General features: G+C 42.0%; 3 protein-coding genes across 4 annotated transcripts; 2 read left to right on the plus strand and 1 right to left on the minus strand.

Moving 5' to 3' along the window:
- Positions 1-949: 949 nt before the first annotated feature.
- On the minus strand, positions 950-14,412 carry angptl6 (angiopoietin like 6). 2 transcript variants are annotated; one of them, XM_089018669.1, is made up of 8 exons: positions 14,293-14,412; positions 8,435-8,520; positions 6,439-6,906; positions 5,158-5,295; positions 4,645-4,831; positions 3,083-3,276; positions 2,239-2,509; positions 950-2,164 (listed from the first exon to the last, which is right to left on the minus strand). In XM_089018669.1, exons 3-8 carry the CDS (start codon positions 6,904-6,906, stop codon positions 1,980-1,982), a joined length of 1,443 nt encoding a protein of 480 aa, XP_088874795.1. In that variant the 5' UTR covers positions 8,435-8,520; positions 14,293-14,412; the 3' UTR covers positions 950-1,979. The 2 variants fall into 2 exon arrangements, with proteins under 2 accessions (XP_088874795.1, XP_088874794.1); XM_089018668.1 differs by having other exon boundaries at positions 8,435-8,609; positions 14,293-14,397.
- Positions 9,361-16,399, plus strand: ppan (peter pan homolog). The gene is made up of 12 exons (XM_089018667.1): positions 9,361-9,545; positions 9,823-9,993; positions 10,073-10,174; positions 11,123-11,173; positions 11,366-11,536; positions 11,735-11,811; positions 12,716-12,823; positions 12,900-13,023; positions 14,065-14,143; positions 14,321-14,450; positions 15,609-15,763; positions 15,844-16,399. Exons 1-12 carry the CDS (start codon positions 9,531-9,533, stop codon positions 16,242-16,244), a joined length of 1,584 nt encoding a protein of 527 aa, XP_088874793.1. The 5' UTR covers positions 9,361-9,530; the 3' UTR covers positions 16,245-16,399.
- A 1,025-nt stretch (positions 16,400-17,424) lies between these two features.
- On the plus strand, positions 17,425-20,393 carry eif3g (eukaryotic translation initiation factor 3, subunit G). The gene is made up of 10 exons (XM_089018674.1): positions 17,425-17,524; positions 17,603-17,649; positions 17,998-18,086; positions 18,159-18,218; positions 18,360-18,464; positions 18,541-18,736; positions 19,692-19,802; positions 19,874-20,010; positions 20,102-20,208; positions 20,292-20,393. Exons 1-10 carry the CDS (start codon positions 17,502-17,504, stop codon positions 20,305-20,307), a joined length of 891 nt encoding a protein of 296 aa, XP_088874800.1. The 5' UTR covers positions 17,425-17,501; the 3' UTR covers positions 20,308-20,393.
- Positions 20,394-20,561: the final 168 nt, after the last annotated feature.

The raw sequence follows: 20,561 nt of genomic DNA on the forward strand, positions 1-20,561 counted from the left end.
TGCTGATATTTACAGATACATTCTGAAAAAGGTCATCAATGTTTGCAATCGATTAAAGAAGTCGTTCCGGATCAATTCGAGCCGTCAGGACTCCGATGTAGCGTCTCAGAAAATGCACAAGATGGTGCCCAAGCTCCGTTGGAAATGGGATGATTTTTATGCTGGGAATTTGTGTCAACTAGTATCAAATAGTAGTGCAATACACGATTCACCATTGCGTTATTTATGTGTTTTCCTTCTAATTTCGCCATCAACACGGATCAACACGATGTTTTCAGACCAAACAAAGTACCCAAAATGCATTGTGTGTCGCTTTTTAGGTCAGGGGCGTTCCAGACGTGACGTCACATTTTTTTATTTGTATGGCTTTATATACAGTACATGTGCACAGAGAGCATCCATTAAAAGATTCATACATACATACTGTATCGGTAGCGAGCTGCATAACCAAATATATTGTGTTGATTTAATAGCTGTTTTGGCAACCTACAATGGCTGAAGGAGAAGAAATAAATTTGGTTGCAGGTATACTGCTGAAGCCATTTTCAAGATTGACTTTTCTTTTTATTTGAGTTATTCCAGGCTGAGTGAACGCTGGCGCGTCTGACTGCCGCTGCTCGCCCACAGAAAAAACTTTTCGTCTGACTGTAAAGTGACCTTGAGAGTTTTGAAAGAATGAAATGTATGATTATTATTATTATTATTATCATTAAGAAGGGTCGATCAGTTATTTCCTGGCTATCGGTACCCTCTAGTGGACTTGTAATAAATCACACTACACTTTTTTTCAATTTGGATTGATTCAGACATAGCACTACTGAAGGCCTAGCGTTGAAATCCACAGCCCGACACTGATTTTAAGGTATCCCATATCGTTCTGTCCATTTTTCACAACGATGCTTCACTGTAGGGACTGTCGTCATCAGCGTGGTGACATTAACAGAGCAAGTAACGTAACGTATACCTAAATAGTGCCTGACTACAATTCTACCAACCATATGAATTCATGTCCATGACGTTATTGTTACTCACCATGAAAAGCAGCCCAAAGGTGGAAGGTCACCAACGTCCAAAGTGTCATCCTTGCAGGTAATTAAAAAAAATAACAAATAACAAATGGCGTGATGAAGACGAGTTTGTTGATATCTATCTTCAAAACTTGTAGCTTCTCCTGCATCAGAATGCGCTCCCGGAGATTCTCCTAATGAAAACTAGCTTCCAAGCAAGAGATAAGAGAGCCTCCTTCCCTTGAAACCTTTAAACAGATGTGAGCTATCACACAACAGCGAATGGATGATACACGATGACTGAGCATTTTCGATTTTTTATTTTTTTTGTAGTTCGTTTTATTGCAGTCTGACGTCACGAGGAATGAAAGTGGAAGGTTGATAGAGAATTATAGATGATATGATAGAGAGAAAAGCAGTTGTCATTAAAAAGTTTTACACCGCCGACTACAAGGCCCACAATGGAAGCACAGAAAACCTGGGGTCAAACTGAGGTGAAAAATTGTTAAACTGTCATCTTCATGTAGGAAATCTGGCCTTGGACTAATTTAGGACTTGGTAAACTCCTTCACAAGAAGAGGTCATTAGTCAGGCTACAAATCTATTGGTTCATAGAAAGGACAACCGATTAAAATGTCTACATTCTGTTGTTTTATAGTTGTTGGTGCTTGGGATGTTCAGGGGCGTGGTATTCAAATCAAGAAGACTATGTTTTACTAATGTATCAATTAAATTTGCATATGCTCTCAATAAATAGCTTGGCAAAGGGGTGCAGAAGTTGGGCGTCGTTCATGAATGGCTGCGTCCCCTGCCGGCAGTAAAAGACAATATGCCTTTGTTCACAGTGTCCAACCGAACATCTCTGACAAAGGTAAAGTCAGGACAGAAAATGAATAAATGAATGTCATTGGAAAGAAGCAAAAGCGGAATGCCAATAGCGTCACAGTAACGAATACCGTAATGCAAAGGATCCTAAATAGGTTTGACCATCATCAGAACCCGTTTAAGTGAGTAGGCGCCTCCGTGGAATTCCGCCCAGTAGACGCCATCTTGGTAGCGACTGCGATAGTGACCGCCCCGATACCAAACGCCATTCAGGTTGGAATGGGCGCAGGTGTGATACCACCATCCTCCTTTCTGGTAGTGCGCGCAGTTACCTGCGGACGACAGCAACACGAAACTAACAAACTCCCAGAATTCCCGGAAATAACGATACAAAGGCAGTGTGAACCTGTATAGCTGTCTTTATCCCGATCCAGAGTGGTGAAGGCCTTGTTGTTATGCCACGACAGCGAGTCGCCGGCGTTTCCCCGATACTGACCCAACCGCAATCTGTACCAGTCGCTCTCTGACTCCACTCGGAAATTGTCATACTCGGCGAACACACGTCGACCCTGCCAGTCGTCCAGAATCACGCGCAGCTTGTATTTGGCTTGTTTGGTCAACCAGTAGAGGTTCTCCAAGCCCAGCCAGTACTCGCCATCTAGGTTCCCAAAACCTTGCTGTAATACATCATAAGGATACATTTCACAAATATTCCATCATTGTTATGTCATCAAAGCCCCTCCCCCGGATATAAGCGGACAAAATTAGCTTTCTCCACCCATTTCCAACGGAGTTTGTGCGCCATCTTGTGAGTTTTCTCTGAGCTACATTGGAGTCCAGACGCCTCAAAATGACACGGAAGGACTTCTTTAATCGATTGCAAACATTTATGGTTTCCTCTTCAGAGCTATTTGAATGATATTCATAACTGGATGAGTAACAAGAAAGCATCTTCTCCGAATCTGAAGCCATTGTTTTGATTCTAGAGCAAGGCAAGCCGTCCTAGCACACAAGGGGGGGGGGGGGGCGACTACCTGAAACTCGCCAGTTTTGGGACACTTTAAGTCATTTTTATTGGTGTTTTGCATTTGTCTAAAAATATCATCCTCCGTGTTTTGGGTATTTTAGATGCTATAAAACATGATGTCAGTTAGGAAACAAAAAAATTGGTGTTGGTTGTCCTTTAAATAAATTGGCTTTTGGACCCCATCATTAATCACGAGGTAAACTTTTCAATGGCGTAACGTCACCTTATACTGCTCCCAAGTCCTGAAGAAATTAACAGAGCCGTCCTGCCTCCGCTGGATGACCGTCCAGCCTCCCTGAGCTTGATTCTGTTCACACCAGGCCTGCAGGAGTCGGTTGGCGCTTTCCAAGCGCAGCAAGTAGATGCCGCTGGTCGTCTCGCCCGATTCCAGCACGCTTTTGCAATCCCGCCACGGCCCTGAATCACCGAAGATTAGAAAGCAAGGCTCAGCCATGTGTATTTTCTATGTTATCAATCACTTTCGTGGAGATTGGAGGAGTTAAAAAAAAAGAATAGTTACAGTTAGGTATGATGGAATGCGCAGATGAATACACAAATCCTCTCTCCCTCCCACAAAAATGCTGAATGATCATTTGTGCAAGGTGAATTCGAGGCCATTTTGTAAGCTCATTACAAACATTCTGATAAGGGGTGGATTCCGCTCTTGACATTGTTTTGGCATTCTTGGAGTGATAGGACCGCTTCGCCAAACAGGTCACTGACTCCATCGGCATTTGCCGCTCACAGATAATTGTACAGAAATAATAATAATAATAATAATAATAATACATTTCATTTATAAGCGCCTTTCAAAAATCTCAAGGACACTTTACAGAAGTTGGTTCTTTCCCCATAGAGCCTATGGGGAATTCCCCATAGGTTTAGAACCACTGCTTTACAGTCACAGGATATTTTTTCTGTGGGTGAGCAGGGGCAGCCACACGCACTAACGTTCACTCAACCCGGAAGTAACATCAAGTAAAAAGAATAATTAAAAAAATAATAATATGACAACACAAAGACAATAACCAGGAAGTTGGCACGCTATCAGGACAATGACGGACAATAACCAGGAAGTTAGCACGCAGCATTTCATTTCCCAACGCCTTTGAAAACTCTCAAGGTCACTTTACAGTCACAGGATCAGTTTTTCTGTGGATGAGCAGCGGCAGCCACACGGGCCAGCGTTCATTCAACCCGGAAGTAACTCAAATAGATAGAAATCTAGCTAGGTAGCTAATAGATAGCTAATAGATAGCGAATTGATAGATAATACCTAGCGAATATAGCTAATACATCGCGAATAGATAGCTAATAGCTAGCGAATAAATAGCAAATACCTAGTGAATAGAATGCTAATAGCTGTGTTAAGTTCATACTGTTTACTTCTTATCTAATTTACAACAGATTATTTTCTTACAGACAATGGCTTTTTTAGGTGTTCAATGACCTCACGTTTCGGCGTATACTTCCGCCTTCGTCAGAGTGAGTGATGGACACTCTGACGAAGGCGGAAGTTGACGCCGAAACATGTAAGGTAATTGAACACCTAAAAAAGCCACTGTCTGTAAGAAAAGAATCTGTTGTAAATTAGATAGCTAATACATAGCGAATAGATAGCTAATATCTAGAGAATAGATAGCTGATACCTAGCGAATAGTTAGCTAGAGACAGTAGCTAGCTAAATAGCCAGCTAGATAACAAGATAGCCAGCTATTAGATTTTCTTATAAGACTGTGCTATGCGGGGTAGAGAAACTCTAAAACCGCGTAAAATTGTACATGCCTGGTGACTTGGTGACGGGGGAGCTAACGACAGGAGGGAGGGTCGAAGGATTGGGGGTAGGAATCAGAAGCAGTCCTAAAGGGTTGTCTTGCTGTAGACCACTTTGGTCCCTTTGAAGATCGTTGCTGATTTCTGAACTGTCATTAAGTAGCGCAGATGGGTGGCTTTTTGGTGAGTCCGTTGGTAGCTGGTTAGGAGAAGAAGAAAAATCACTGGAATTGACATGATGTACAGTAAGGGTGTCAAAGTCATTTTTTTTGCCGCGGCCCACAACCAGTTCATGAATAACTAGTTTTTAAATTTGAAGTCAAGAATAATGCCTGCTATTGTGGTTTACATACGACAATTTTAAATGTTGGTTCAAACATTAGCAAGAAACGTGGAATTTCACAAGTTTGATTTGCTTTCGCGGTCCGAATAAAATAATGTGGCAGACCACATTTGTCCCCCGGGCCTTCACTTTGACACCTGTGATGTAAAAGCTATGTGAAATATGACAGATCACTTTCTTACCCGGTCAGACTGGGTTTCATCCTTACATTGGCATTGATTCTCCAAACGGGCAATCAATTGACTTTGGGAACTCATCATGGACGTGAGTGTTCCGTATTTCTTCTCCAGTTCCCGGAAGTTGCTGGACACCTGCAGCGCCTGATGAGATTCCGGGATCCACATGATGCGGTGAAAAAAAAAAAAAAAAAAAAAGAGATCCAGGAAGTAAAGGAGGCGTGAGCCCTGTCATCAGTAATTGACAAGGCGAAAATGACAAGCCTTTCTCTCATTTATAGTTGACACTGAAATTATGATTCAAAACACTTGAATAACATTTCAAAGATTACCCTTGAAAATATTAACGTATACACATCATACATTCCGCTAATAACCCAGGCTAAACTTGACTGCTCTAAAACAATCTGAAACAAAAAGTAGTTTAAAATTTTTGCTTTTCGGATCTTGGCCACCATTTTTTTTCCCAGTATAATATCTAACTGACTAAGCAACATCTGACATTTTCTGGCTAGACTTATCTACCATATTGTCAGGGGTATAAGGCGTATCGGAGTACAAGGCGCACCCCCGATGAATGGCAAATTTTCAACCTTTTTCCAAATTTAAGGCGCACCGGAGTATAAGGCGCAACGGAGTGTAAGGTGCACCCCGAATGAATGGTGAATTTTCAAACTTTTTCCATATCTAAGGCACACCGGATTATAAGGGGCACCGGAGTATAAGGCGCAACCCCAATAAATGGGTGAATTTTCAAACCTTTTCCATACACGTATAAGGCAAACTGGAGTATAAGGCACACTGGAGTATAAGGTTCACCCTCAAAGAATGGTGAATTTTTCCATGTGTAAGGCGCACCAGAGTATAAGGTGCACTGGAGTATAAGGCACACCCCCAATGAATGGTGAATTTTCAACATTTTTTCCATATATAAGGGGCACCAGAGTATAAGGCGCACAGGAGTATAAGGCGCATCCCCAATGAATGGTGAATTTTCAACATTTTTTCCATATATAAGGGGCACCAGAGTATAAGGCGCACAGGAGTATAAGGCGCATCCCCAATGAATGGTGAATTTTCAAACTTTTTTTCCATATATAAGGTGCACCAGAGTATAAGGTGCATCGGAGTATAAGGTGCACCCTCAATGAATGATGAATTTTCAAAGTTTTGCCATGTATAAGGCGCATCGGAGTATAAGGCGCACCCCCAATGAATGGTGAATTTTCAAACTGTTTCCATATATAAGGTGCACCGCACTATAAATCGCCTATGTTGACTGCTCACATGTGTTGTCGCATTAAGCAAGAGGCTCTCCACCCTGCGTTGCTCCATAGCCTGGTCCTTCTTGTGGATGAGCTCCTCCAGCAGTTGAGTGTAGAGCTGAGCGATGCGGGCGTTCATGCCGCTGCTCTCCTTGCGCAGGATTCTCATTTCCGTAACAAAGCCGTTCTCCTGCTCCAGTAGCGTTTGCAGGCTCTCCAGCTGCTCCTGCTGCCGCTTCAACTCTGCCCGCAAAGCAGCCACCTCCGACTGGTTAGCGGCATTGGCGGCGGCCTTGGTTTCCAAGCACAACGCTCCGGATAATTTCTGCTGTGGAACGATGAACGTATACGAGCAGCGGCCCGCTTTGATATCTGAGGAACTTGGTGAATGCTCCTCTGTGGTCTGTCTTATGGATCTCAGGCCGTTTACCCGCAGCAGGTCCAGACTTGATGCCAAAAGAATCAGTCTTATTGCTGTTATGTGTGTCATCTTTGAAGGAGAAACAAAATATTAGGGTGTTTATTTTTGGATTTTTACCCACTGTGATTTTTACCCTTTGTCAAGGGGGCACACCTGCAGCAGGTGTTACAGCTCATCATTCGAAACACCTAATGGCCAAGGCTAGCATGTGTCTTTTTTTGGGGTTTTGTTTTATTATGAAATTGTGCTTAACTCATTCACTGCCAGACACGTGCAAAAATTTACCCACTCCAGTGCCAGGGTATTTGTCATTTTCACTCAAATTCCAAGACCCACAGAATATTGAGTTTTAGGACTACATAAACATTCAATGCAGCGTAAGAAACCTTATTCTCACTTCTTTCATCAGAAAAAAAAGAGTTAATACCTAAGTTATATGGGTTTGGAGTTATCTAAGCTTGAAATGGGGGTGGCCGTAGAAAATAATAATAATACAGTAAAGTCTCGTTATATCGATATCGGTTATAGGAAAAACATTGCCAGAGGTCTGGCCAGCGCTTTATCGGCACCTAAGCAAGAAAAAAACAAAACAAAACCCGAACTGATTCGGAAATGGCGATCTATGTCATATTTTTCAATTCTCGAATAAATTTGTGAATGGTAGTGAATGAGTTAATTGACTCCACTCTACATATTCTGCCCGGCAACAATGTGACCCAATCTAAAAAGCCCATTGATTCAAGTGCAAACAAACACCTCAACGTGATTTGTGGTGACCACATGTTTCATTGCAAGGTGACAACAAACAACAGTTGCAGAGATTTAGTGGCTAAGGCATCCCAGAATCAACACACATCGCTGTGTTGCAGTCAGACGGATGGTTTGTCACAACGGGCACGGTCAACGTCATAAAGGCAAAAATCACACAAAGCCTTCATCCAAAAAGTCCACTTGAGGAGTTTAAATGTGATTTATTTTTGATGAGGAAATTATTTTTACTACATTTAACTAGTATATCCATCATTGCAAGTATCATTTGAAATAATAAGAATACCATACATGTGAAGTTTCAGAAATCGGGAGCTTTTCGTACTCACGACTCGTGTTAAAATAATGTACAAAAGTGTAAATTAGAAGAAAATAAAACACAAAAATGCTTTCATTGTTTATTTATACATTCAATTAGTAGAAAATGTATTTTATTTTTTTTACATTTTCTTTTGTTTCACCTTACAAATGAACTGCATTGTGTCAATAGTTGCTTATAACGTGAGTATTGTGGTCAAAATCTGGAGTCTCCCGACCAAATCGTGAGACTTGATGTACAGTATTTTTTTAATGTTATTTTTCAAATATGAGAACAGAAATAAGGTGAAAATAATTGCGACTAAAAAAGAAATAAAGAAAAAAAAAACAATTTCATTGAAATACAATTTAAAATGTGTGTTCATATGTTAAACGTGTCATGACCGTATAATGATTTTAATGTGACACTAGCTTTTTTGGCACACTGAAGTAATCAATATCATGTTTGTTTTAATTCACCAATGATCTGCAAATAAAAATGGAATATGAAAATGAAAAATTAAAAACTTACTGCGGTCGTTGGTTCTTCAGATTTCAATTACTTGAATCCAGACAATCCTCTTGAATCCACTCTCAGGGAATTGGGAAGAGTGAGATCTAAGAGGGTGGATAGATGGGCAGAGGGAGAAGAATGACACCCAACAGCTCGTCCTGCAAGCCCCTTGTTTGTGTGCCGAGGTCATGGCCTGTACAGGATGTTGAATGTAGGAGAAGGATAATTACAAAGAATGTATGCATGCAAAATGACACCTCCGCCGAGCTGCACGCTTACTGGAGGAGTTGTGAGACGTGTCTCCTCCCTCAACATCAACTTGAAAGGCTGAGACACACCAGAATTCATTTGGTGTACAGTAATTGATCTATATCTATCTCATTTTGTTTTGTTTTTCTATGTACAGTATATTGATATCCAATGTATTTATTAGGCTATAGATTGGAGTAATTTAAGTGAAAGCAAACAGATATTTGCTACTAGTGCTCAAAATAATAATCATAAAAAGACCGCTTCCAGTAATAAATGATAACAATTATGTATTAAAAACTGTGAATGAATTATTTGGCAAGCCGTCAGTGAGTCAGAGATAATGCTTTTACTGATAAACTAGAAGAATGTGTTTTGTTGTGTATCATTATTCTTGTTCGCATAAACTTATTACAAATGCAATGTACTGTATTTTTCGTTGGGTTTATTATAAATTACGTTACCCGGATGCATATTTTCGTAACACTTGCTTCGTTCGTAATTTCAGCTGTATACGATTTTAAACCACACTATATTATTATACAAGCATATCAGTCGACAAAAATAACACACATTATATTGTTTGGACAGAAAAAAAATAAAAAAATGTGTATAATTAGCTTCGTAATAGCTTAGCATTAACTAGGACTTTACTGATGCGCAAATGTGCGAACACGGAAGTATTACCATGTAGCACACAGAAAGAACCATGCGGACCGAACGGGGAAAGAAAATGTAGTTGCGTCGTCGTAATTCTTTGTAAAAAAAAAAAAAACAAAGCAAAAAGGCCGATATGATCGTTGTACATTCATCTTATTAAAAAGCAGAGTATTATTTTGCCTTAAATTGTACATCTCGCGTCATCATGGGTAAAGCAAAGGTAAAGTAATCTCCTTTTCTTGTGGTAGCATATTAGCTCTTGAGTTGGCTGTGCGTAAACTTGGATCTAATTGATTCTTCATTAATGTACTCAACAAGAGACACTTAATTGCGAACATATATTGCAAACATACGTTTTAAGTGGTTGAATATTTGAATATAGTGCTACTGTTAATCCATCTAGCGAGGTCTGCATGGCCTAAAGGCCTTCTACGCCGTGGAATCATTAAAAACGGTCTTTAGAATGCACCGTTTTATTTATTTATTTTTCTTTTTAGACCAGAAACCAGAAAAAGTCCCGAGTAGAAGCCCACCAAGCGGCCGATGAGACGTACCGAACCGTCCCTCACTCGTTTGTCTTCCATCGAGGACAAGTGGGCAAAAACGTGGCTCAACTCATCACGGATTTCCGGAGGGTCATGGAGCCCTTCACCGCAGACCGTTTAAAGGTTTGACTTTGTTCAGTTGCATTCATCGAAAATGCAATTGTAACCCTTAAATAATCAAAATGATCCCTCCTTGAACCAGGTCAGCAAAAGGAACGTGCTCAAAGACTTTTTAACCGTGGCTGGACCCATTGGTGTGACACACTTTGTCATGTTTAGCAAGACGCCTCAATCTGTTAATTTGGTGAGATGACATAAAACACGTGTCGTTAATTGCAGAATTGAACAATAGGATATTGTAAGAAGCGGCAGGGATCGGAATAAAGTGATACCTTGGCTTACAAACTTAATTGGTTCCCAGACAGTGTGTTAGGTGAAAAGTGTGTATCCCCAAAAATATTTTTCCCATAGGAAACCATTAAAATGAGATTAATTCCCCATACAACATAATTTTCAACTTTCTGATTTTCTAAGCCTTAAAACTACACAAAATACACTTTATTTTATGTATAATCAATGTGCTATGGTATTATAATTAAAGAAATAAACTGTACTGTATAATAAAGTCGTTTTATTTACCATTGTGATTGTCATTGATGGCTTGATGGAATGGAGTGGCCGGTTTCATCAGCATTAAACACTTGAGGAACGTAGCCTTCTTCTTCCACTATCTTGAGGAATGATCCCTTGTAGGTGTTTTCTCTGCAATAATTTTACCGAGTTTCTCATCAATTGTGTTCTGTTTAGCTGGGTTGATAGCTTTTCGCATCAAGTGTACAGATGGCTTGTGCATGTTATTTGTGGAGCCTAATCGATATAGCGGATATTTTAACCTTGCAGTCTCCACTGCCTTTGAACTATCAAAGTTGGAACTAGTCCAAGTTTCACAGTTTTTCTATCCATTTTCTCATTCTGTCGTCTGCCTGTCTCTTTAATGTTTAAACCACCTCCCCTCACTGCTGCATTCTTGACCAATCACGTGGCTTTAACGGAAGACTGGGGGCGGGGACGACACACCACTCATTGTGGCGCTCCGTGTGTATCCCGAAAAATAGTTTGTATGCCAAGGTTAAATTTTCATAAATTTAACGTTTGTAAACCGATAAATTCGTAAGCCAAGGGGTTCATAAACCGAGGTATCACTGTACATCACCTGGCTGCAAATTGTAATTGAGATTTTTGTCATTCTCAGAGGATGGCACGACTGCCTCAAGGCCCCATGCTCTGCTTCAAAGTGCTCAAGGTAAATTTTGTGTGTGCCTTAACCATAGAACAACAAAATGGACCGGTGCAAGTGATGATACTTTTTTTCCTACTTGATTGCCAAGTGATGTTTTTCAAAGTAAACGCACTGATGCACGGCTATTCTTTTAAATTCTTTTTTTGTTTTTTCATTCACATTGGAATAAAAAGACGATTGTTGTCACCCTTGTAGTACACGCTCGTCAAAGACGTGGTCTCGTCTCAGAAGAAGCATCGGATGCACGGGCAACAGTTCACATACCACCCGCTCCTCATCCTCAACAATTTTGGATCGGATGGCATGCACATCAAATTGATGGCCACCATGTTCCAGAACATGTTCCCCTCCATTAATGTGCATAAGGTATTCACTATCCTTCTTTTGTGTGTCTTTTCTGACTTGCGGACTAAAATGATGAAAGTATAGTCTTCCGAGTTCCACGGTGAAGATTTTTCAAAAGTAAACGCTTTCTGATTCCTCAGCCCAACATTCAATTGAGCGTGGCGTTTTTAAAGCGGACTTCTTATGAGGGCTGAGCAATTTTTTCATCTTTCTCGCTAGGTGAGCCTCAACACCATCAAGAGATGCGTGCTGCTCGACTACAACCCGGAGACACAAGAAATTGAATTCCGCCATTAGTACGTTGAGTATGCTTCACTTCATAGATTCAAGTATTAGTTGACTCCTGTGCGAGCAGTTGCACACAGTGGTGAACGAGGGAGGGAGTGGGACGAAAGAGCGATGGTCCAACCATGAAAACGCAGACAATGGAAGATAGTTAGATGGATAGACAGACAGGTTGCTAGCTAGCTGGATAGATGGATTGTGAGCTAGTTGGATAGATTGTTTGCTAGCTGGATAGATAGGATGCTAGCTAGCTGGAGAGATTGGTTGCTAGCTAGCGAGCTGGAGAGATCGGTTGCTAGCTAGCGAGCTGGAGAGATCGGTTGCTAGCTAGCTGGAGAGATCGGTTGCTAGCTAGCTAGCTGGAGAGATCGGTTGCTAGCTAGCTGGAGAGATCGGTTGCTAGCTAGCTAGCTGGACAGATCGGTAGCTAGCTAGCTGGACAGATCGGTAGCTAGCTAGCTGGACAGATCGGTAGCTAGCTAGCTGGAGAGATCGGTTGGAGAGATTGGTTGCTGGCTAGCTAGCCGGAGAGATCGGTTGCTAGCTAGCTAGAGCAGAGATAGGTTGGTTGTTAGCTAGCTAGCTGGGTGGATATATAGATTGCTCGCTGGATAGATAGATTTGTTGGCTAGCTAGCTGGATAGGTTGCTGGATAGCTGGATATATAGATAGGTTGCTAGCTCGCTGCATAGATAAAATTGGCGTTGGGGAGACAAGCTTTTCTTTGGTAACTGACAATATTGCACCGGCGTGGCAGCCCAGATGATGACAAAATGCGGACTTGACTGCTCAGTGATGCATGTTCAAAGTAAACGCACTGATGGCATGCCCTCCACACCCACCAAACAAGCACATGCAATATTTCTACCACGTCCCCAAAAAACGTTAACATTTCCTGATTGTCACGCCCCACAGCAGCCTGAAGGTGGTGCCAGTGGGCATGAGCCGCGGCATCAAGAAGCTGATGCAGGAGAGGTTCCCCAACATGAGCAAGTTTGAGGACATCAGTGAGCTGATGGTCAAGTAAGCTCACTGGATAGAAAGATTCACGCCAATGACATCAATTTGGATATCTGATTGACTTTATCACTATTTCCAGAGGGGCCAACCTTTCAGAAAGCGAAGCAGAACAGGATGGTGAGCACAACATAACAGAGCTGCCGCAAGTGTACTCAGGCCGCGGCAACATGACGTCACAGCAAAGTGCCATCCGTTTGACCGAAGTATGCACACGCACTGCAAAAACACTTGGCTTACAAACTTTTCGGTTTACGAACGTTAAATTTATGAAAAATTTTACCTTTGCATACAAACTATTTTTCGGGATACACAATGAGTGATGTGTCGTTCGCGAACGAGCCCGTTCTCCTAACAAGAAAATGGCAGCCGGCTTGTTTTAGTCCTCTATTCCCCGCCCCCAGTCGTCTGTTAAAGCCACGTGATTGGTCAAGAACGCAGTGGGGGGGGGGGGGGGGTTACAGACAAAGAGCGAGTGAAGCCATTCTCCCAAAAAGAATATGGCTGCCGACATTTTTTTGTCCTCTGTACCCTGCTCCCAGTCTTCGGTTAAAGCCACGTGATTGGTCAAGCACGCAGCAGTGAGCGGAGGTGGTTTAAACATTAAAGAGACAGGCAGACAGAGAGAGAGAAACAGAAAATGGATAGGAAAACAGTGAAATTTGGACTCGTTTCAACTTTGATATTCAACTTTGAGTTCAAAAGCAGAGTGTAGAATGCAAGGTTAAAATATCCCATCAATCAGGCTCCACAAATAACCCGCACAAGCCATCTGCACACTTGATGCAAAAAGCTATCAACCCAGCTAAACAGAACACAATTGATGAGGAACAAGGTAAAATTAGCGCAGAGAAAGCACCTACAAGGGATCATTTCTCAAGATGGTGAAAGAAGGCTACGTTCCTCATCAAGTGTTGAATGCTGATGAAGGCGGCCACTCCATTCCATCAAGCCATCAACGACCATCACAAAGGTAAATAAAACCACTTTATTATACAGTACAGTTTAGTTCTTTAATTATAATACCATAGTGTAGTTTTAATTTTTAAGGCTTAGAAAATTAGAAAGTAAAAAATAATGTTTTATGGGGACCTGGGAACAGATTATTCTCATTTTAATGGTTTCCTATGGGAAATTATTTTTTGGGATACACACTTTTCACCTTACACACTCTCTGGGAACCAATTAAGTTCATAAGCCAAGGTATCACTGTACTTCTGTCTAATACCGGGCCTTTGTGCTCGCAGATCGGGCCTCGCATGACTCTGCAGCTGATCAAGATACAAGACGGCATAACGACCGGCAACATCATGTACCACGCCACCAGTAAGTGCTCGCGGTCGTCTCGGCCCGTTTGTTAGTTTTGGTGCGAAGGATGACAAACATCTGTATGAAAACCTGTGATTTCTCTTACGAGTAAACGCTTACTGATGCACTTGACGATATTTCATGTGGGGATCTGAGAGGAAACGTACCCCATTTCAAGTGAAATTCTCCTCGTAGTCTCCAAAACGGAAGAGGAAATCCAGATGATCCTGCAGAAGAAGGAGGAGGAGTTGAAGAAAAAACAGGAGCGCCGGAAAAAGCAGGAACTGAACATCGCTCAGAAGAAACTGAAAAAGGAGGCGCACAAGTACGTCATGTTAGGGATCGATACAGCGGCCAAAACTTGGGTCCTGGCAAACTAAAACGTTATCCTGATCCAAAGTAGCAGTGATAATACCGTGTTATTAACTCATTTGCTGCCATCCAGAATTTAATAATAATAATAAATAAATTGCATTTTAAGCGCCCTTCAAAGCTCTCAAGGACACTTTACAGTCACAGACAAGCATAGATACAATTATTTAATATTTTCACATACGCGCACATAAAAGTAAATAAACTAGCTAGCTAGCTATTAGCTGACTGGGCTGTAAGCTGTCTAGCTGGCGGCTATCTATTAGCTATTTGCTATCCATTAGCTAGCTAGCTTTGAGTTACTTCGGAGTTGAATGAACACTGGCACATGGCTGCCGCTGCTCACCCACAGAAAAACTTTATCCTGTGAAATGAAATGTATTATTATTATTAGCTAGCCAGCTAGTTTTCTATCAATTTGAGTAACTTCCTGGTTGAGTGAATGCTGGCGCGTGTGGCTGCCGCTGCTCACCCACAAAAGAACTTTATCTCATGATTGTTAAGTGACCTTGAGAGTTTTGAAAGGCGTTTATAAATCAAATGTATTATTAGTATCAATTACTGCCATTGCCGAATGTATTTGAGAATTGAAAATATGACGTAGAGCGACATTCCCGAATTTATTTGGGTTTTGTTTTTTTCTTGTTTGGGTGCCAATAAAGCGCTGGCCAGACCTCTGGCAATGTTTTTCCCTTCCACAAGGGGCAACATTTCCCCTTTTTTTTCCATGTTAGCGCTTTGTTCCAGCTTCAGCTGTTGTTAAAGCGCTATATAAACCAATAGGTATGTATTGCATTGTATAGTGACCTTGAACATTTTGAAAGGAGCTTAGAAATGAAATATTGATCATTTTGGACAGCTGCCCTCATTTTAAGCTCAGATAACTGCAGTACCATCTGACTTCGGAATTAACTTTTTTTCTGATGAAAGAAGAGAGTCTAAGGTGTCTAACGCTGCATTAAATGTTTATGTAGTCCTAAAATTCAATATTCTGTGGGTCCTGGAATTTGAGTGAAAATGACTAAAACCCTGGCACTGGAGTGGACACATTTTTTGCGCATGTCTGGCAATGAATGAGTTAACCTGCTTTTTGAACATTACCTGCAAACAGGAAGAAGTGCCTCGCAGGCATCAAGAAAGAAGATGATGACGAGGACAGCGAGGTGGAGGATCCCGGCGTGCAAGACGAACGAGGGGCGGCGGCCGTGGAGTCGGACGACGAGGCAGAGTATTACAGACAGGCTGTTGGAGAGGAGCCAGATGAAGGTTAGTATGCATTGGAGGAGAACATCTCTAGAACGCTACTTTTTTTTTGAAGTCTTCTCACCAAACCTCTGCATCTCCAGATATGTTCCCAGCAGCTAAGAGGAGGCGAAGCAAAGACGGACCTCAAGGACCTGCGAAAAAGATGAGGAAACTCTCTGCCAATAAAACGTTCGGCCAAGATAAAGGCAGTAAAAGAAGTGGCCCAGGAGGATATAAGGATAAACCAGCAAAGAAATTTGGCGAACGACAAAATAAATCCTTTGGGAAGAAAACGTTTGGAGAGAAGCCGTCACCTGGAGGAGAGCCTTTCAATACATTTGGCAGGAAGAAAAAACATGGAGACAACAAGAGAACTTTCGGTGGAAAGCTAAACAAAGGCCAAGCGTTCCAACGCAATAGTCAAAAGAGCAAAGCGACAGCGAACAAGAAAAGTGACCGAGGTGCAAAGCAAAACTCCAAACACAAAAAGAGAAAAAGTTGAGCACTTTTGACTGCCGTGCTGAATGACTGTCGGAGAAAAGAAATGCAATATTGTTTTTATCGCATTTTGTTGTTGTTTTTTTGCCCATACAATTATGGAAATGGAAATACAATTTCTAATAAATTGTGAAAGAAAAAGTATGAACTCAATTATTAACTCAACATGCTGCTCGGAGAGACACTCACGACTTCCGAGAGTTTCTGCAGAGCTTTGACGCTGCCGTAGTTTCATTAGTTATCTCACTGTTGGCAAGCTAGTAGCCAGCTGGTTAGCTCAAATATTAGCTAGCTGAATGGCTCAAATAGATGGAAAGCTAGATGGCTATCTATTAGCTAGCTATTGGCTGGCTGGAAATCTTTATCCATTTGAAGTTTTCTGGGTTGAGTGAACGCTGGCGCGTGTGGCTGCCGCTGCTCACCCACAGAAAAACTTATCCTGTGACTGTAAAGTGACCTTGAAAGTTTTGAAAGCTGCTTATAAATGAAATGTATTATCATTAGCTATATAGCTATCGGCTATATAGCTAGCTGTCTATCTGTATTGAATAGTGACATTCAGTGTATTAGCTAACTAGCTATGGAGCTATGTAGTTGGCTAACTAGCGAGCTATCTGTTGGCTATCTACTCGCTGCCTAACTAGCTTTCTATTTACTTCCGGATTGAGTGAACGCTAGTGCGTGTGGGTGCCACTGCTCACCCACAGAAAAACTTATCCTGTGACTGTGAAGTGACATTGAGAGTTTCGAAAGGCGCTTATAAATTAAATATATTATTACTGTTACTCAAATCCAACCAAATGACACGTTTGGGCGACTTCGGTCTCGATGTACGACGTTTGAGGTTAGGATGTAGCATATGTCACGCGCTTCATAACGTCGCGGCGGTGTCGTAAAACAGTGACGGTGACGACGACCCGCCGAGTCTGCTTTACGACCCTACCGCGACGTTATGTAGTAGTGTGGCATATCAGAATCAGAAATGCTACTATGCTACATAGCAGACATTAATAACGCCCTCTGAACTAGTTTTCTCAAACAACACAGTTAACATAATAGTTTTTCAATTACTTGTTCTATTATCTGTTGGGTTTACTGCTGCATTGCGTTTAGCGTGTATGTTCGTGTTATACCGCCGCCACCAGGACGAAACACCGTCGTACACCGAGGAGCATTTATTGACTGTCATCTTAACGGAAGTGATGTCACAATCGCTCGGGCACTTTTCCGGTCCTGAAGCTAAGTTATCCCATCGCGCGGCATGCCGTCGATTGAATACGATGAGTGAGTGTTTTAGACTAGATTTTCGATTTTCTGTATTTTTCACTCCAATCTAATAAAATATTTCCATTTTCTCCTCAGTTCCAAGCCCAGCTGGGCCGACCAAGTCGAAGAGGAAGTCGATGAAGGTAAAAGGCGCTCACTCGCACCGTTAGCATGGTAGCACGCGAAGTAGGAACAGTGCAGACAGGACGAGTTTGGCGTCTCCACGTGTTTGACGCTTACATACGCGTGCACGTTTACCGGAGACAAAGTGGATTACATTCCAGCAAAACGTTTTTAGGCATGAAATTGGTACATTTGACGCCAGGAGAGGAGCAACAATCTAGGTGACATATGCTTGTGACGTAATGTAGGCTAGGCGGAAGCTAACCGGCCCGCATCTACTGCTACGAAATACTTTTCGGATCCTAATTTGTGGTATATTTATGGTTAAAACAACGAGTAAAACTTTAAGACTGCTGTCATTTTTACAGGAACCCTTCCACCCCCCAAAGAAACCATCAAAGGAAACATAAAAACTATTACGGAGTATAAAATCGACGACGATGGAAAGAAAGTGAAGGTAATTCAGATATATCTTTCATCGTCGCTCATCCAAAAGTGACCAACCAATAGTGACAAACATGTTTTCTAGATTGTGCGGACATTCAAGATCGAGACCAGGAAAGCTTCCAAAGCGGTGGCAAGGAGGAAGGTGGGCTTTTGAATTACAGTGAAGTGGAAATCAAAGTCAGCTTTGTTGTCAAATATGCATGACATAAAGCACAGATGAAATTACTGTCCTCTTGGAAATAAAGCACCAGTGTCTTCTTCAAAACTTCCCTCTTACCTCCAGAACTGGAAGAAATTCGGCAACTCAGAGTTCGATGCCGCAGGTCCGAATGTGGCCACCACCACCGTCAGCGATGATGTTTTCATGACGTTCATCTCCAGTAAAGAAGTGAGGAATCGTCTCTCCATCAAAGGAAACAAAGTGGGTCAGGTCTGATGAGTACATCTTCATATTTTCCATACAGGATCTGAATGCACAAGACCAAGATGATGATCCCATGAACAAACTGAAAGGACAGAAGATCGTTGCTTGTCGTATCTGCAAAGGCGACCACTGGACCACCCGCTGTCCTTACAAGGACACCTTGGGCCCCATGCAGAAGGAGCTTGCCGAGCAGCTCGGCTTATCCACCTCAGACAAGGATAAGCCTGCCGGTTCAGGTACAGTGATACCTTGGTTTACGAACCCCTTGGCTTACTAACCTTTCGGTTTGCGAACGTTAAATTTATGAAAGTTTTACCTTGGCATACAACTATTTTTCGGGATACACACGGAGCTGCCACAATGAGTGATGCCTCATTCGCGAACGAGCCCGATCGAACAACAAAATGACAGGCGACTGTTTTTGTCCTCTATTCCTCGCCCCAAGTCTTCGGTTAAAGCTACGTGATTGGTCAAGAACGCAGGGGTTACAGAGAGAGATACTGTTAAACATTAAAGAGACAGACAGACGACAGAGAGAGAATGAGAAAATGGATAGAAAACAGTGAAATTTGGACTCGTTTCATCTTTGCGAGTTCAAAGGCAGAGTGTAGACTGCAAGGTTAAAATATCCCATCAATCAGGCTCCACAAATAACCCGCACAAGCCAGTTGTACACTTGATGCAAAAAGCTATCGACCTAGCTAAACAGAACACAATTGATGAGGAACTAGGTAAAATTATCACACATTTCTCAAGATGGTGAAAGAAGGCTAAGTTCCTCATCAAGTGTAATTCGGATGAAACCGGCAACTCCATTCCATCAAGCCACCAACAACCATCACAAACGTAAATAAAATGACTTTAAATATACAGTGGAGTTTATTCCTTAAATTATAATACCATAGCCCATTTATTATACATAATAATTTTGTGTAGTTTTAAGGCTTAGAAAATTAGAAAGTGGGAAATTGTGTTTTATGGGTACCTGGGAACGGATTAGTCTCATTTTAATGGTTTCCTATGGGAAATTAATTTTTGGGATACACACTTTTCGCCTTACACACTCTGTTTGGGAACCAATTAAGTTTGTAAGCCAAGGTATCACTGTACTTGGAGGTCATCTCGCAGACATAGAGGGGGTGGTGGTCACTGTAGCACAAAATATCGTGATGCCTTTGTAAAATATTTCAGCTGAGCCGGAGGCCGCGCAGCCTGCACAAAGCAAGACTGGCAAATATGTGCCACCCAGCCTGAGGGATGGAGGCGCTCGCAGAGGCGAATCCATGCAGCCTAATCGCAGAGGTGAGCTCAATATTGGAATCAAAGAATCACAAGCGGATACGACTCTTAACTCATCCCAAACACGTCCGTAGCCGACGACAACGCCACCATCCGTGTGACCAACCTGTCAGAGGACACAAGAGAGACCGACCTGCAGGAGCTCTTCAGACCCTTCGGTTCTTTCTCCAGAATCTACCTGGCTAAAGATAAAAACACCGGGCAGTCCAAGGTAAGCTGTTAAAACACTCACTTCCCCCCCCCCACTTGAATTTGCAGCAGAACGCGTCAACTCAAAAAAACAACACATGCATGTGTCGCAGGGATTCGCGTTCATCAGCTTCCAGCGTCGCGAGGATGCGGCCAGAGCCATTGCAGGGGTGTCAGGATTTGGATACGATCACCTTATTCTCAATGTTGAATGGGCCAAGTAAGTCGACTCTGCTATGAATGTCTGTCAAAGATTCAAAAGTGAATCAACTGACCTTGTTTTTTTTTGTTTTTCCTTTGCAGACCATCAAACAACTGAAAACTTCAGAATATTCCATCAGATGGCCAGATTTGATCATTCTGCTAAATCATGAATGTTGAGCATAATAAAGAGAATCAATTTTGTCCGCCACTCTTTCACTGCCAAACGTGCAAAAATGTGTCCACTCCGGTGCCAGGGTTTTTGTCATTTTTACTTAAATTGCAAGATATACAGCAAGGGGTGTCAACGTCATTTTTTTGCCGCGGGCCACATTGTAATTATGGTTTCCTCTCGAGGGACGTTATTCATTT

The sequence above is a fragment of the Hippocampus bargibanti genome, linkage group LG17 (assembly GCF_051943395.1).
Source record: "Hippocampus bargibanti isolate YZ-2025 linkage group LG17, ASM5194339v1, whole genome shotgun sequence".
Classification (NCBI taxonomy): domain Eukaryota; kingdom Metazoa; phylum Chordata; class Actinopteri; order Syngnathiformes; family Syngnathidae; genus Hippocampus; species Hippocampus bargibanti.